Below are 18981 nucleotides of genomic sequence, written 5' to 3' on the forward strand. Positions count from 1 at the left end.
TCTTAATTACTTTGACAAGCTTTTGGATAGAAAATCAATGTGAATTCAAATTATGGTTGGGAACAGGGGAGTCCTGAGAGATGTTCTCTTAGCTTGCCATATTTCTTAACTAGCTACCAAGTGTTATCACAAGTTAAATGATCTACATGGTAAAATCATATTTGATTTACATATTCAACATCATATTTTTAACGAGCAACATGTTATTTGACTGAGATTATCATTTGCTTGCTTGGAGTTAACAAATTACTTGTTGAATTTGGCTCATTTTCTAGTAATTTGTTTGATATACAAATTCCTTTTGAACATTGCTAAATAGATGAGTTTTAGTTTGAGGTATGTGAAGTCGATTTACTTTCTTTAAGATTATTTAGATAATGAAGAACTTTACACCATGGTGCATCAAGAATCTATAAAAATTGCACCCATTTTCAAGTTAACTAATTAAGCAGTAAGAGAATTATTGAAGTCATTACACATGGAATTAATAGATTTTACTTTTGATATCAAATTTTTGTCCTTTTTTTTTTCTTTTGTAGGTGGAACATATCCGCAAGTCATATGATGACTACTTTGGCATAGATGTTGCTGGTTATCCAGTTTTCCATCTAGCTTCTCTTTGTCTTTATATCGAGTCTATCGAGTTCCATTTGCATGATATTAGTATTACTTGTAAATTTTATTCTATTTAATATCAATGTATTTTAGGGAAAACACTTTATTATCACACTTTTCTTAACCTTTCTAAAAATTTAATTCTCAGAGGCACATCCTGAAGCCATTGAAGGTAATGGCTTGCTACACCCAAAGGATAATAAAAGGATCTTGCTTATCTCAAGAGAAAGGTACAATCTTTTTACATAATTTATGTGTCCCAAAATACAACCTACTTTAAAAATTTAGGTGCTTTGAGGTAGTATTCCTTATGTTGACTGCTAACTTACAAATGATATTTTGTGTTGCAGATTGATGCTGCATCAAATGTGATTGTGACTAAAATTTTCTATGATGTTGATAATTTTCTAAAATTCGTGAATGATTGTCACCAAATTGGAATAACTTGTCCCATTGTTCCAAGTATTATGCCCATTAACAATTATAATTGCTTCATTAGGATGACCGGTTTCTGCAAAACTAACGTACAGGGCCGGCCCTAAGGTTGTGTAAAGAGTGCAGCCGCACTGGACCCCGAAAAAAATAGTGCCCAATTTTTAGCAAAAATTATCTAGTTAATATATTTATATATTATTGTTTTAAAAATTTTAAATGAATCCTCCTGTTAGCTCAGCCGGCCAAACCCCTTGTCAAAGGCGTTTTTTTTTTTGCTGTTCGGCGTTGGTTCGATCCCACAGATCTCAATTTTACATCTTTCTTTTAAATAATTCAATGAAAGTTACATCTTTGGCCCTTCAAATTTAATAATTATTTTCATTTAGTAGATCAATTTTCATAACTTACAAGTTTTACCTCTATAACTTTGAAAAATTCACATTTGGTTTCATTTAATCAATTTAATAATTTTTTGATTTTTCTAATACAATTTATCACCTTAGATTATATATATATATATATATATATATATATATATATATATATATATATATATATATATATATATATATATATATATATATATATATATATATATATATAAGGGCTCATATTTTTACTATTCGCACAAGGCCTTCAAAATTAAAGGACCGGCCCTACTAACGTATGTTGGCCTCCACCAAACTTGGTGTCCTAATCTAATAATTTATGATTCATCTTGCCATTGCATTTTTGCTAGTGAAGAAGACAATCAAATTAATTTATGGTGTTGCTGAAGATGGAGGTATGCGTTTACTTAATTACCCTTAAGTGTTTATATCATTGTTTCTAGTGTGCTTTCTTACAGTTAATTTTGACTTTTCTTATCCATGTTTCATGTAGATATGATTATGAATCCTGCAATGTATTGGTGATGAGTATATAATGCAGCTTGAGTAGTAAAGTCTTGTGCTATAAATGCATAAGCGGGTAAAGAGTACATGTGTTGAGCTACCAAAGAAATAATAACCCCTAAAGAAGCTAGAGCAAGGCCTAATTGAAAATGAAGCGAATTATTAATTGTGTCATAAAGGCCCTTATGCCCACGCCCCAATCGCCCTCCCGAAGGGATATGTGCATCTAAAAGATCTTTCATATTGTGCCCGATATCATTATTCATTATTCACAAATATCATCACTAGGCTCAACATGGTTGTTGGTCTAATCATGGACAACATGAAGTGAATGATCTTGCTTTGTTGCAAATTATAGGTAGGTATTTTTTTTATTAAGTGGTATTTAATTAACCCTGAACCTTATTTGTCTGATTTAATTATATATAAAAAAATCTTTTTTTAGTTATATCTTGTCGAGACTCTTGGGTTTGCTTATTGTTTATAATGTTATACCAAATAACAATGGAGATACCATGGAGGTTAAGTTGTAGCCTCTTCTAGATAATTTTAGTAAGTCTAATTTTATAATCATATCAATAACATATTTTGTTTTGTGCAGCATCTTAGGAATGAAGGAGATCAAATTGAAGATCTAACCCATCATTTAAAATGGTCCATCTAGTAAGAATTCTCTCTCTCTCTCTCTCTCTCCCTATCAGTTATACGTGTGTTCTAAGGTGTATTTGGTAGCATGTGTGAGTGTAAGCTATATGGAAGCTCATGAAATGGAAAAGATATTATCAAACCTTTAATGGCGGCAAGAAAAAGAGGACAACATCATACTAATGATTCCTTATGTGTTTTTTTTATTATATATAAGTAAATATGAAAATTAAGTTTTAATATCGGATATCTATTTGAAATTTATGGTTTTAATGTTTGTTAAATATTGAAACCTTTTTATTTTTATATTTCTTGGTTTTAAAATATGGAGTTGATGTATGTTTTAATATTTTTCTGGTTTTAATATATAATAAATTTGGATTTTTCATCAGAATCCGTTGGTAATCCATTACAAGAAAATCCGTTAGTATTTTGTTGCAAATATTTTGTTGGTAAACCGTTACTGAATTATTCCGTCGGTATTCCGTTGCATATACAAATCCGTCGGTAATACGTTATTGATTACCAACAGTAAAATCCGTCACTAAAATTTATCGTATTTGTCGGAAATCCATTACAAACGATTACCGACGTATTTGGATAAGTTGCAATTCCGTCGGTAAAACCTTTTAGTGATGGATTACTGACGGCCTAACCGTCGGTAATGCCTTTTTTTGTAGTAGTGAATTAAGAGTCATCTAATCATCGGATTCATTGCTATATTTTCTTTGGACAAAACTGCAAAATTGGTCCTTGTGGTTTCATAAAAACTTTGGATAGGATTCAAAACGTTTCCAACTTGCATGAAAGGTCCAAAATAAAAAACTACCTTTGATTTTAGTCCATTTTAATCATTACAAAACCTGAAAAAACTTTTTTACCCTTTTGATTTTTTTTTCATTTTTAGAATCAATTTTAACTATTTTTTAAATAAAAAAAAGAAAATATCCTTCTCTCTCTCTCTCTCTCTCTCTCTCTCTCTCTCTCTCTCTCTTTCTTCGATTCTTTCTCTGTGAAATTCTTTCTCTTTTTTCCATTTTCTTCCTTACTTTTCACTTTCAAGTACAATTAAATGAAAAAAAAAAACCCAGCTCAGAGAAGCAAATCCATGTCAAAATGGAATAAGAATCATTGAAACATTAATATCAACTTACCCATTTCCTAACCATCTTCTTCTTTCCCTGTTAATCAACCCCCTGATTGAATTGATTGAACCTACCTACCTCGTCTCTATGTTGTGTCTCATCAGAAAAACGTAGTACGATGTCTCTAGCGAGACCAAGCGTTCGTCACCGACCTTGCCTCCACCGATGACTTAGGAAGCTAAAACTCATGGCTTCCCTTATTTAATCTCCATTCTTGCAATTAAAGGTGATTTTTCTTGTTGATCTTACCCCTCTTTGTGTAAATTAAAAACCCAGAAGATGAGATGATGGAAACTGAAAACCCAGAAGAATATTTAAACCAATGTCATCGAAGATGGAGTGATGGTTGAGCGATGTCATCAGATGTCTTGACTCCTAGAACCAACACCTTTATTAGCGGGTTTCGTTTGTGAGAGATTTGATTATCAGGATGTATATGTGAGAGGTTTTAGTTGAAGGTAAAGGTGAGGAAGAAGAAGATGGGAGGGGTAGTGATGAACCTGCATCAACGATATGAGTCTTCCTCATCAGATCGTTCGATAACGATGTGTGTTTTGGTATTGACCCAACAATTGTTTATGAGCCTCATCACCAGAAACAATATCTAAATCTGTAAACATGTGTGTTGAATCTAAAATCAAGGTGCACTAACTTTCTGAGATAATTTCCTCCTTCTTAAACACATAAACAAATACACACAAATTAATGTTGATTTCGTAAGTGTGTGCTAATTTTGCCATTGGTTTGACTTCGAAACTGAATCAAAAGTGTGTATGTGTGAGTGTGTGTGTTTACTGTAGAGAGAGAACGATGGAGGTGGGTGGGGATAATCTTTTTCTTTCCTTTTTTAAGTTAAATGTTATTAAATTAACTATAAAAATACAAAAAAAAGGGCATAACCGTCATTTTAAGTTTTTTTTTTATTAAAATCAAAAGAAGTTTTTTATTTTGGATCTTCCATGCAAGTCGGAAACGTTTTGGACCCTATTTAAAGTTTTTATGAAACCACAAGGATCAATTTTGCGGTTTTGTCTTTTCTTTGGGTGTTTGTTTGTTTGTGTTCCGTCCAATTGCTAGTGTAGAACCCTAAACACCATCAATATATGAGCTTGAATACATATTTTACGAGTCATTGATCAAGACTAACTGGATTATTCTTAGAACCAAGATTCTTTTATTTCACATTACGTAATTTCCAAGTACTAGTGTTGGTAACAACAATACTTAACAACACCATATATTGTTAAGGAAACACCAAAATAACACAACAACCTACATAGTGATCTTATTAATGTAGCATCGATCAGACCATATATTGATCTTGAAAAGCTTTATTGCAGCTGGAAACGACTGTACTAGATGGAGACGCTGTTTGGAACACCTTTTCCGGTAACACCAGCTTCAGAAAAAGGCTTGAGAAGCTGGTATGGAACTAACCCTGCACCACTTCGGTTCCTTAAATTATGATCGGCATTCCTTGAATCTATGATGACTTCCATTTCATTAATTCTTGCACGAAACTCTTCATATGCTTTCTTTATAGCTGGCTCTGCCTCAAATGGCCCTTCTACAGTTTTACCAATATACTCCTCATCAGTGGAATGAGTTGATAAAACATCTAGAATCGCCATGACTATGGTAGCTTGCTTTTTGGAAGGGAAGCATTTCAACAACGCATCCTCAGGCCGGTTTAGGAATGCCTGCCACTCTTTATCTGTTGGGTCATCGTTAGGCATTTTGATTCTGGCGATGGTTGGTCGGTTTGGGAAATAACCAGCAAAATCATATTGTCCGAAGTTCACAGCTGAATGGTGGCCGGAAGCCACCCATATGATCGTTGATACGATTCCAATCAAATCATCTTGGGTTTTGAGTTGTGGCCACCATGATTCGTCCTTCTTGTCTCCATGTCCAACTGTTCGAATTTCATTCCACCATGCTTGAAGCTCTTCATCAGATTCTACGAGGCTCGCTTTTGGGTAGTAGTTGTTGACAAAAGACGTAACCCACTGTTTGATGGCATCCCAAAGGATTAGACCGTCGTTTGCGTATGGATAGTCCTCGATTGTTAGCTTCAAACCATGTGGTGCAGTTTCATCTTCAACAGCCATTCCCCTATAAAATATAAACATATAGATAAAGAGAAATTATGTCAGCCATATACATAGGCGTCGGAAAAAATTACTTGCACAAATTAAGTTAGGAAATCCACCGGCTAATCAGGTCAGCTGGAAGTGCCTCGTGATCAAAACGCCACAACAGATCATAGGCGTCAGAGCAAAGTTGCATACAATATTTTCCAGGAGAGAATGTTGACTCTATAATACCACCGGCATTAATGAGAGATTGTCGAGCTAGGGCGTTGATTTTCAGGGTGTACCGAAAATGAGGGTGGAGTAGTCGTGCAATAGGATGTATTTGGCTAAGATTACGATGGGTGGCAATTATGTAAGGCTCCATGGCACAATGAGTTCTTAGCCTGCAATGCAAATCAAATCATGATCATGATCAGCTCATCTATGATTAATTAATGTGATCTAGTTGGGGAAAAACACACAAACATGTGTAAATTAAGCATTAGCTCAAGGAAAATGGGAACCAATTAGTTACCAATGACTAACAAGCTGGTGAACACCAGAATCATGAGAAAGGACATGAGCCTTGGCTAGCTTCCAGAGCCATGAACCGGTTGCACCCAAAGAAGGTGTGTAGACATGCTTCCATTGTGGTTGCCATTCTGAGGATGGACGAGTCAACTCTATGGCAACCGGGGTCAACGTTCCAGCAGGAGTAAGGAACATTAAAGTCCTTGAACCATAAAGACTTACCCCTTCAAGATCTCTTGTTTTGCTTACGTAGGGCAATAGCAGATCATGGTAATCCAACATGAACAGTTTCTTTTCTGCCAAAGCCTGCAACAACATGATTGATTTTTCAACATCAATCAATGGCGTTGTATATATTTAATTTTGGCCTTCTGTTTTCTTTAATTACCTCATCAAATGTCATGAAACCTTTAATTTGTCGCTCTACAATCTCCTTGGTGATTGCTGATTCGGGTGGCCCATAGACTTTTGGGTCTAACTTACTCATCAATGGCCATTCCTACAGACAACATGTACACACTCACGTTATAATATTTTCCTCGCTAATTTATGCAAAAACATAATTTGTTTTGTTATATATTTATACCGTAACCAACTGTAGGCTACATGGATTAAGACCAGCAAGCATTTGTCGACTGAATTCATCATCACGGAGCCAAAAGAACGTGTCCCCTGAAATGTGTAGAAAAGCTTTATATGTACGAATCCGATCACAAATAACTTAATAAAAAGATTACGTAATGAATGCATGCATGCTAGCTTACTGCGGACGGTTTCAGGTGGATCAAACTTGATAAGCTCATCTGCGGCATCAGCAGCCTCATGAATAAGTCTAGGCAAAACACATGCAACTTCTTTATCACTACCATTAATAAGAACTCCTTCGTCGAAAAGCAGGTCTATGTCCTCGAATAAAAGAAAGTCTTCGTCTTTCCCTGTCAAAGCCGTGCCTATGCGGGGTATAACAGAAAGGAGCAAGTTATACAATGTCCTCGCTCCAAATGATACCGACTTTATCTCTGAAAAGTCTTCATCAATTGGTACATAAAACGGGTCTGAAGATCTTGTCTCCGTCAACGGATCTGTTATTCAACATGGATTGTTCAGCAAGTTAATTTTAAGACAACTATAATTGCAAACAACTATCGTAGATATATTGCTTTCGTTATATGAACCTGTGGAAGACATTTTCCGACCGGTGCGGCAGCGCCTAGGGTAAGGAAATTTCTTGCCACCGAGCACCGGCCGTGCTAGATCGGAGCTCTTATTGTCGGGGTCTCCAAGGTCGTTGTATACATCGTAATCGTAAATCCTCTCGAAAGGTTTACGCTCTCCTTCACCAGTGCCTCGAATGAACTCCAAATCTTTCTTTCTCAGCGACTTGAGGGCTTCTGGCGTTTCCGACGGAAGGTAACACTGTACAAATTACAAATAGATTAATAAGAAGGGTTATTAATGGCTGCCACCACCACGAACTGCTAATAAACATGAGTATACGGACAGTTATATAACCTTATCGGCGAAGAAGATCCTCCTCTGGGGGTTATCATGACTGGAATGAACCCAAGAATTACATGTGAAGGTAACTTTGTCGGAGAGTTCAATTTTCTCTATATATATCTTGTTGCGATAGTCATTCTCAACCAACACAGCTCCGATCTCCCCAAAATCATCAGGGATGTCAAAGTCGAAGGTGTATTTCCCACCAAAAGTATCATAAGGTGCTTTCGTTTTCACCCTCTTCGGCTCACCTTTTGCTGTATCAAAATCAACACCAATTTTTATAACATATTCTTAAAACAAATATCTTAACCTTCATATATATATTGCCATTGGGTTTTAAGTCTCCAGCTATCTTTTTATGTACTCTCTCTGGATTCCAAACATAAGTGATATATGAAATTGAATCGAAGTAGATCAGCATTATCTACTGGCATAATATATGTATTGTACACATGCATGGTATTGGTACGTAAGATAAGGTATATATATACTACTAGTATATTATATGTATATATTACATTATAACCTAATATATAACTATTAAAGTACTAGTCAGATATTTTAGGTGGCAAATGCTATATGCCTATAATGGAAAAATATAAAAATAAAGTTACCAAACTCGATCTATGTATCGTATTTTGAATTTGAATTTCACACATGTAAAAAGTAGGTATACGTACAATCAAGGTCTTTAGAAACGAACTCGAGCAACACATACGTCCATACGAAACTGAGAGCATCGTCAAGAAGGCGGCTAGGTGTTACACTGAAGAGGTAGGTTGATTTGGTGTGGATGACACCACTGACTTTGGTGATATTAGCAAGAAAAGGATTTTTTATGGCTTTTATTTTACCAGCTGCTGAGGTAGGTCGAGTGCTACGACTATGTGTGGCATTGAATTTCTTTGTGGTTGTCGGCAGGAGGAGAATGGTGGTGGGGGAGTAGGCGGAGGAGGAGGAATGGTGGTTGGCGTCAAGGTCTCTAGCTAGGAAGGGCTTTTGCAGTGTGAATAAGTTATGGAAAGAGTGAGATTGGTTGATCTGAGAATTAAACATGTTTTTGTGTTTTGGTTGTGTGAGTTTAGAGTTGGAAGATCACCCTCTATTTATACTAAAAAATTGTTACTTTCTTAAACCGATTATTTTTTATGGTATGTTTGTTTGTTTGTTTAATTTCTTAACCGGAAATTTAACTTTTTATGAAACTATTTTGAATTCTATCTATTTTAGATGGTAGAGATGTCATCAGGGGCTAAACAGGACGGAGATTGCAACCCCCGCCCCCACCCTCGAAATCTCCATCCTTTCCACCCCCGCCCCCGACCCCGAACTCCCCTTTTGACTCCCGCCCTCACACCCGATTGATTTTTGGCTAAGTTGTTCGGGCTAAAATAAGTTTTCGTTTGGCTAAAAGAAACTATTTTTTGGGTAACAAATAAATATTTATAACATATTTTACATATTACAAACAATTTAAAAATATGTTTTTTGTTAAAGTTTTGTACGTAAAAATCATTTTATTTTTTATTATATTTATATAATTAATATATGTCAATTTATATAATTTATTAGTAGGGCTCCCACGGGGGTTTCGGGACGGAACTACCAACCCCCATCCCCACCCCCGAAATTAAAACGGGGGTTAACCTTGCTCCCGCCCCTGTCCTTGATTTTTTTTTTAACAAATGCCCACATACTAGACGGGGCTTCCACGAGATCTGAGTCCCACTGAACTTTTTGACATTTCTATATGGAATTTGAACCTTGGATCTCATAAAAATTAAATAACCCTTGATACTACTGGTAGAATTAAGCTCTCGTCTTGATACAATTATTTTTGCGGAGAAATGTTGGCAGATTAATTTAATGATAGGTTTGATTTCATTGCTCCATTTAATTATTTTTGTCATTTTAATATTTTAAATATTTTTTTGTTTGATGGACCGTTACCGAATGTTGATCTTTTGTAAATATTATTAGAAAATTTTATTACAAAGTCTCTGTATTTTAACCTTTCAATTATATATATATATATATATATATATATATATATATATATATATATATATATATATATATATATATATATATATATATATATATATATATATATATATATATATATATATATAGAGAGAGAGAGAGAGAGAGAGAGAGTGTTAGGTTCATCTTAATAATGATAAAAACACTAAATAAATCAAACATGAGGATAAGACTTTCATTTGATCGACATTCATATTTAAAATAAGAGAAGAACGTCATTGTTAAGAGTGAAGTATCACTGAAATAAATATATTTGATGCATATAGAAAGGAATCTAAATATATTTGATGCATGTAGAAAGGAATCTAATCGTCGCTGATTAGTTTCCGAGAGACAATTAGATTCCTTTCTATATGCATCAAATATATTTATTTCAGTGATACTTCACTCTTAACAATGACGTTCTTCTCTTATTTTAAATATGAATGTCGTCAAATGAAAGTCTTATCCTCATGTTTGATTTACTTAGTGTTTTTATATTATTAAGATGAAAATATTAATGTTAAATGTTGTATATGAGTAAATTGTCAGTTTCATTTACACAAATAATTTTTTGTCGATGAATAGTTATGCTTTGCAGACAATGAATATATATATATTTTTTAACGAATTTTATGTCATTTTATATGTTAATGAAACTTATTAATTGTAGTATATTTAATTATAAGTTTTTGGACTTATTTATATTAACCATAAATATTTTGAATAAACAAATGTACTATGATAACCCATTTATACAAAAATTCAAAAATCCATCTATTTTAAGAAATTCTCTTTTCTTTTTATTATTATACGACATTTTTATTAATCCATCATGAATAAAGTCAGATCATCTAACATATAGATACTTATGATATATAAATATAACTGAGATATATATATTGTTACATGGGTATAACTGCAAATTTGAAATTAAAAAAAATAGGTAAAGAAGTTCGTGTTTGTTTGTCAAAAGATGCCTAGTTAATTTTCTTTATGATATGGTTAATAAAAAATATATAGTCAAATCTTATGTAAAACATTATAGTTGCATTATTTTAGTTTGAATTTATAATTTTATTATATTTAATATAATAACGAAAAAAATTTACAACATATATGGTTTTGTTTTCTGTAATACAAGTTTCGATGTCTTAGACTACTACAGCTTGTTATGAAGCAGTGAATTCTACTTACATAAATAACTCGTAAACTTTTCTCACTTATTAACAAATCATTCAAAATTAATTATTTAAGATCAGTGGGTGAGAGTCCAAAATATTGACGTTAAGTGTAAAGTACTGTGCTCAAATAAAAAAAAAAATGTTAGTATACAATAATTTTTTTTCACTTTCTCTTGCATAGCTTGAAACAACATTACATTAGCTTTTTTTGATAAACAATAAAATTACTTGTTTGTCCTTTATTTCTCTTGAATTTTAATTAATGGCAAAGAACATCACCATCTCCTATCCTTTGTTATTTTTAATAATCATATAGACCATGCAGATTTTTGCAACACAAATATTCGGACAAGCACCAACCCATTTTCACAAAACCAAAACTTTAATATATTTGTGTATTTCAAAACATCACCGATAATTGGATTAAAGTATCCTAACCCATTTTATGGCATGTATCATAATGTTGGTTCATCCTCAGTTTTTAAAAATATTACTTCATCTATATACATTAATTTGAGAGCACATAGACTTTGATAACTTGAAGCATATGTTTAAATATTCAATCTTCCACCAAAATTTAACCACGTCATGAGCATGCATTATTTTTTTTGGATAATCAGAATCAACAATAAATCTAACTTTGTCTTTTACCCTTGAATTAAATATCAATCCAAACTCATGCGTTTTTTTAATTGTATAAATATAGTAGAAAAAAGCAATCAAAGTTGGTGACAGTTACTATTCTTCAACTCCATTTCGCACTATGAATCACCCGAACGGGGACAAACAGGACGGGTATTACATCCCCGCATCCGTTCCTAAAATTTTCTCTTTCCCCGCCGCCGCCCCTGAATTCTCATCCCGCCTCATTCCCTCGCCCCCGATTGATTTTGGGCGAAAAGAAACTATTTTCTGGATAACAAATAAATATTTATAACATAATTTTACATGTTACAAACAACTTAAAAATATGTTTTTTATTGAATTTTTGTACGTAAAAATCATTTTATTATTTATTATATTTATATAATTAATATATGTCAATTTATATAATTTATTATCGGGGTCCCCACGGGGGTTTCGGAACGGGACTACCAACCCCCGCTCCCGAAATTAAAACATGGGTTAACCTCACCCGTCCCCGGTTTTTTTAACAAATGCCCCCATACGGGATGGAACCCCCACGGGATCAGGGTTCCATGGAACTTTTTGACATCCCTAGATTCAACTACTAATTAATTACAAAGATTAGTTATAACTACACTAATACAAAAAAGACCTACGGCCACACTTTCCGAAAAACAATATGTGACACTTTTTATTAAAAGTGTGGCCAAAGGTCACTAAAAAAATTTAGAGACTGTTTTTGGATACATTTAAATTAATTTGTGTGGCCATTATATAGATAATCAAAACTTTAACCACACTTAATTATACAAAATGTGACAAATATTAGTCATGCTCGACCACAGAGGTCATAGGTCACAATCAGCCACAAATATCGATTAAGATTGTCATATTTTTTTTTATGGGAGACAGTAGATAAATGTAGTAGATAAATGTATTGTGACATGAGTTAATTCTATGTGTGTTTATAACCTGGTGCTTTATAGCCACATAACAGACAAAATAACTAAAAGGTGATACATATGGTCACACTAAATATTTATGTGTCCATAGGGCGGTTTTATACTAGTTGTACTTAGTTAACACAGGAAAATAAAACAAGTTAGTATTGGTTACTTATGGTCATGTACATTTTATTATGTGTGTAAAACTATTATGAATTGACTTTAAGAAGAAACAAATATTGTGTGTGTATGTAGCATTTAGTTACGATTACAGCTATTATATGTGTCTTATGTCTTATGTCTTATGGGTTGTGACTTATGGCTTAAGGCATATAGCTTAGGGCTTAGGGCTTATGACTTAAGGGTTAATGATTATGCTTAGGGTTAGGGCTACTGACCTACGAATTAGGGCTTATGGCTTATGGCGTAGGGCTTATTGCTTATGGATTAGAACATAAATGAATACAAATTTGGGTCCCTAGAAACGTAAAATATTGCAAGTTTAGTCCCTAACAAACTGAAAAGAATATATTTCCTTTTTCACATTCCTTTTCATTTATTTTTAATATTTACATTTAATTTAAGTTATTAAAAGCATTTTATTTTATTTTTTTATTTATTAGTAATTAATTATAAAAAAAATTGGTAATAGGCCCCACCATAACACCTATAACACCGTAAATTTTCGAACAAAATTTTCATTGTAAAATCATATAATTCTCATAACACATTTCACAAAAGTCTCATTTATTTAATTTATAAAACACAACTTCATTATTGTTTGATTAATAATTCGGGATCCTCAAAACATAACTCTTTCTCTGTTATGTACAATCAAGCCGGTGCCTTCCCGCGATTCTGAGAAAAACCTTAAACACATATCACATAACACGGTAAGCATGAAGCTTAGTGAGTTCCCCAAAATACCACATGCAAATAATTAGCCACTCAAGGCTATAGCTCTGTAAGACCCTCGGGTCAATGTGTCTCAGTGGGACCCTCCAGTCCTACAACTTGTCGGACCCACTGGTCCAGTCTAGGTGAGAACCCTCAGGTCTCATAATTCGTTAGACCCTCTGGTCCGGTCTAAGTGAGAACTCTCCGGTCTCATAATTCGTTGAACCCTCCGGTCCAATCTATGTAACGCCTGTAGATCCGAGTTATTCAATTTAGAGACGATAAACATCAAAAATGACTTTTTTATGGAAGATTATTTAGAAGGGGTAATCTTAACTAAGTTGTATTATATGTTACAAGGATTCCGTGCATATAAAGAACGTCGAAATTCGAGTTATAACGAAGAAGTTATGACCTGTCGAAGTTTCGCGACAGAACCGGCACGACACAACATGATGTAAATAGTGAATTTACGTTAGAGAAATATTTAGCCTTAGAGATCTAAATGAAAGTCGTATAATACGTCAAACCGAGAGTGTGCATAAAAAGAGCGTCTACATCTGACTTCATATGAGGAAGTTATGATTTTTCGAAGTTTCAGCATTAGTAGTATGCAGCCTGAAACTCGAGATTGAGGTCGAGTGATATTTAGCCAAAACTTTCTAAATGAGAATTGAATATCTCATCAATATTAGTCCAACGATAAAAAGACAGACAAAAACGGAGTTCAGATGAAGGAGTTATGAATTTCGAACGGGGTTTTCCTGTCCCGACCTACTAAAAATAATATATTAATAATATATTAGAATTAATGTAAAATATAGCCGATGAAATCTAAATGAAATTTGTAGATCATGTTTTTACCTACGCGTGGACATAAAGAACGTCGAAAACGGAGTTCATATGCGAAAGGTATGAATTTCTGAAGTTCGGGGCGCGAAACCCCAAAACTGTCAGAGTTCACGACGTGAATACAGTGTTCACGACGTGAACTCGGTATTTATGACTTCTGGAGCCTGACAAACCCAACTTGTGATGACGCATGCAGTGACGACTGAACTCACGATGTGAATATTTGAGATTCACGACGTGAATCCATAAAATCAGCCCTATAAATAGAATTCAAGGCGCAACCGAGTTTGGTTGCTCAATCTCTTCTCTCCCACCCCCGATACTCTCTCTAAGCCCTATTTTAACCCCCCGAAGCCCCGGTATCATCTCGATACACGAAGCAAGTACTGAAGCCCAGAGATCCCAAGAAGAAAAGAGTTTCTGAGCCGAAGATCTGCCTGCGAGAAGCCCGGTGTGTGAAGAACTTCTAGTTTCACCGAAGAAGTACTACTCTTAGAGCCATAGTGTTGTACGATCATCTTCTGATCAAGTGAGTGTATAGTCCCTTTCATAACAATATTTTAATACAAGTATTGTTTGAATGTATTAAGTATATGTTTGGTGTGAGTGTGTAGTTACTTTCTTCTAACACATAGATATGAAGTATTTGCTATGAAATACGTGTTATGTGTTTATATATTGTTGTTTACTTGAGATGGATGTTGAATGAATATTTTATACAGGTTTTTAAATAGTTTTAAACTGTATATGTAATTTATATCTACAAATATGTTGGGTAGAACATGGGTAGATGAAATAGTTGGTGTGTGATGAAATAATGTGATAAGAGATAGGTGAGGATATAATGGTGATGATAATTAGGTGATGATAGAAAGGTAATGAATTACGAGTCCAGGCGATGTTGTGGCTACGTGTTCATGCGATGATAGTCTAACTCTTATTATGAATTACGAGTCCAGACGATGTTGTGGCTGCGTGTTCATGCAATGATAGTTTAACCCTTATTATGAATTACGAGTCCAGGTGATGTTGTGGCTGCGTATTCATGTGATGATAGTCTAACCCTTATTATGAATTACGAGTCCAGGCAATGTTGTGGCTGCGTATTCATGCGATGATAGTCTATCCCTTATTATGATTTACGAGTCCAGACGATGTTGTGGCTGCGTAATCATGCGATGATACCCTAACACTTACTAGTCACATGTTGAGGGAGTGATCCCCGAATTAGTATTGTCTATGCGATGTAGGCGATGATCCTTAGGAAAAGTTCTTAGGAACAAACATATAAAGAAATAAGATTTAAGGAGATGAGAGGTAAATATGATATAGGAGATGACCCTTAGGATAATATATTTAGGGAAGATTAAATGAAGATAATGCGGATGGGTAATTGGGTTGATTTTTTGATGATTAAATATAATAATTATATTATTGTGGGTTGAAAACCCTATATGCTCACCAGGATCCCAAGCTTGACCCACTCAGTTTTCTTTGTATCACAGGTATCAATATGAAGACATATTTCACTAAGAGATTAAAGGAGATGTAAATCATTAGTGTAAATAAATGTAAGTTCTGTTTATGCTTATGTGTCTATATCGGAACATGACATCCCGAGATTTTGTTATATAATGAAAATACATTTCTTTAAGAAATGCTTTGATAAATTATTATCATATTTTGTTTTGGGAACAAATTCCACAACAATTTTCTTTAAACGATTACTCTGATTTTAAAAATAAAGCATAAACAAATCGGTCTTTTTTGGCCTTGAAATTGGGGATGTCACAGTTGGTATCAGAGCATTAGTTTAAGCGAACTAGGAATTTGTAGGATTTCTAGACTTCAACTTAGAATGTTAAGCGATGATTGTGAGATAAGTGTCTACCATATTTTAAGACACGAGCACTATTATATTTAATAATGGTGCCTAAAATGCTTTTATGTGCTAAATGTTATATGTTTGCCATATATGGTGTTATTTGTTCGGATTTATGATTTGTTGCCGACCGGATCTGGAAACCTTATGTGTTTAGGATTCTAAGCGTGCGTCTACTATATTAGAACTAGCATGTAAATGTTTTGGAGTGATAAGGCTGATTTGAATATCTACCGTGATTGAAGATCTAAAATCACCTTATTCGGTGTATAAATCAAAAATGGAAAGAACCAGGAGTGGAGCTAGAAACGTGAACGAAAACAGGAATCAACCACCTGTGGTTGAGCGAGTGGCTGTCACACCCCCGAACCAGACGACGGAAAGTCCGAGGGCTAGCGTGACTTAAATTGAAATATCATCACAATGAATATACATGAAACATAACATAAATATTCCCATGCATCAATACATTACAACTGATTTTTGTTTACATCAAGTACATTGTATAAATATTACATATCTCATAGCACAAATTGTTTGAGAGTTTTCAAAATGTGACATCCTAACACATACTGGTATTGTCCTTCCGCTTATCTGTTACTGAGAATACAAGTTATTTTGAAAACGTCAACATATGAAATGTTTGTGAGTTCATAAGCAGGTTTGATGTGAAAATGTTTTGTGTAGTTTGCACAGCCCAGAAAATCCGATATTTTCTGAATCCGAAATTGTTTATACCAAAAATAGTGAAGATCCATAGGTTGATGCATGCATGATTTCAAAACACGTATGTATGTAGATGTTTGTATTACAGTTACTGAATGTACAAGTGAAAAATGTTAATTCTTCCCCGAAAAACCCGATGTTTTCTGATAAAAAAATGGTATGACTATTTTCGAATTGTTATATCGTCACAACGAATGGTTATGAATTCCCTTGATTACTTAGATAGTGTTCGGATTGATTTTGTGAGTTGTTATATCCAAGCATGATAATGACTAGTTCGTATGTCTTGACATTCTAGAGAACGCCGGAATTGATCTTAAGATTTTGTCACCCTAGACTGGCCAAGTCTAACTATAGCGAACAGCTGAGGTGTGGGGGAGTCACCCCCGTATAGATCTATACACAAAGTCTCGCTCTCCCTCCAGGAGACTTTGTTTATAACTACAGACTACGACCGACACTCATAGGTGTCGCCCGTTATTATTCACTTGATCCACATTGAATTTGATTAACCTTGATTAACAACATGATTTTTGTTTACTAGAATGAGATGTAAGCCTTAACAGACGAGGAGAAGCGAACCGTGAGGTCCCACTAATCACGTATGTTGATTAAGGCTGTCGAGTGTACGAAAGGCGCGCTGGCCACTTCGCATTTGATTACCGGGACCATACTAGCAATGATAATGGGCCACTAAGGCCTAATATATTGTAAAGTCCATTGAAGGTCCCCTTAAACATGAAATTGGGTCATGTAGGCCCAATAACATGTTTGGTTTCCGTTAGGCTCAACAATCATGTTAATGGGCCACAAAAGCCCAACAAGCATGATTAGAGTTTTTCAAGCCCAACCAATACGTTGTTTACTCATTTTGTATAATTCAAAAGTCAGAAGTTTTGTTTGAACAATTGTTGAGTTGTGAATTTACCAGGTTCGTCTATTGTTCTTTAACGATATTTATATTAAGAAAAATATATGTATATTTTCCATTCTAAATTCGTAAGTTCTAATGGGGTATTTTTGACCTAAATATCTTAATGATAAAATATTTGACTTCAAAAATTATTAGTTTGGCTCATTCAACCATTCTTTTGTAAAAATGACAGTTTAAGTCCAAACTTTTCACCATTTTCACAAATTTGACCCAAAATCCAAAAACTTTGCATTTTTGGTCCTTTTTAGCAAAAGGGCTCATTTTAACCCCTAAAATAGATTTAATTACCCTTGTTACTCATGGTTTTGTAAAATCTACCATTTTAGCCCTTAAAATCCCTTTATATCAAAATTGTTGGGCTTTTGGGCCGAAAAGCCCAAAGTTTGGCCCAAATGATTAAGATTTTCATTTCCAGTCCTTTGAAAAGCATGATTTTTATAAGAACATCTATTTGAACTGTTTTCACCCTTTTGATCCTCATAAAACCGAGAAATGACAATATTTAGCCCACCTTTTGTTTATTTGACAAATATGGCCCAAAAATGAGTTTTTATGTTGTAATATGTTTGATATAACTTTAGAGGGTAACTTTTCTTGACTTGTAAAGTGTATTACATCCTAGATCACATATTTCCTTCCTTGAATTATAGATCTCAAAATTTCTTTTGTTTTTTTTGGCACATATATACCACATAAGCACAAAAATCACACATAACATACAAACATACATAGATCTACACATTTTACTTGTATTCTCTCCCATAAAACATATGAAAACCGAAAATAGAGGGGTATGAACTCACCTTCTCTTGTTGATCACAGTTTTGAAGAAGAAATGGAAGAGAATGATGTGATTTTTCGACTCTAGCAACACCTTGTAGTAGATTTCAAGTTGAAGAAGTTTTCTAGGAGTATGATCACCAAAAGCTTGTTTAGAAGTAGTGATCTTACAAGAGAGAAGAGGTACATAACTTAGACATGTAAAAACTTACCAATGATGATGATTATTGTTTAATATCCTTCTGGAAGAGCCCTAAATCTCGAAAATTTAGATGAAGAGAAGAGGGTGTT

At 34.1% G+C, this 18981-nt stretch overlaps 1 protein-coding gene across 1 annotated transcript; it reads right to left on the reverse strand.

Annotated features, from left to right (window-relative positions):
• Nucleotides 1-4991: 4991 nt before the first annotated feature.
• Nucleotides 4992-8901, reverse strand: LOC145034867 (lipoxygenase 2, chloroplastic-like). Its single transcript, XM_078983422.1, has 9 exons — nucleotides 8523-8901; nucleotides 7852-8096; nucleotides 7515-7755; nucleotides 7104-7421; nucleotides 6926-7011; nucleotides 6728-6838; nucleotides 6344-6645; nucleotides 5946-6212; nucleotides 4992-5848 (listed from the first exon to the last, which is right to left on the reverse strand). Exons 1-9 carry the CDS (start codon nucleotides 8896-8898, stop codon nucleotides 5089-5091), a joined length of 2706 nt encoding a protein of 901 aa, XP_078839548.1. The 5' UTR covers nucleotides 8899-8901; the 3' UTR covers nucleotides 4992-5088.
• Between the last annotated feature and the right edge of the window lie 10080 nt (nucleotides 8902-18981).

This window comes from Lactuca saligna, chromosome 1 (genome assembly GCF_052625555.1).
Source record: "Lactuca saligna cultivar CGN05327 chromosome 1, ASM5262555v1, whole genome shotgun sequence".
In the NCBI taxonomy this organism is placed as follows: Eukaryota; Viridiplantae; Streptophyta; class Magnoliopsida; order Asterales; family Asteraceae; genus Lactuca; species Lactuca saligna.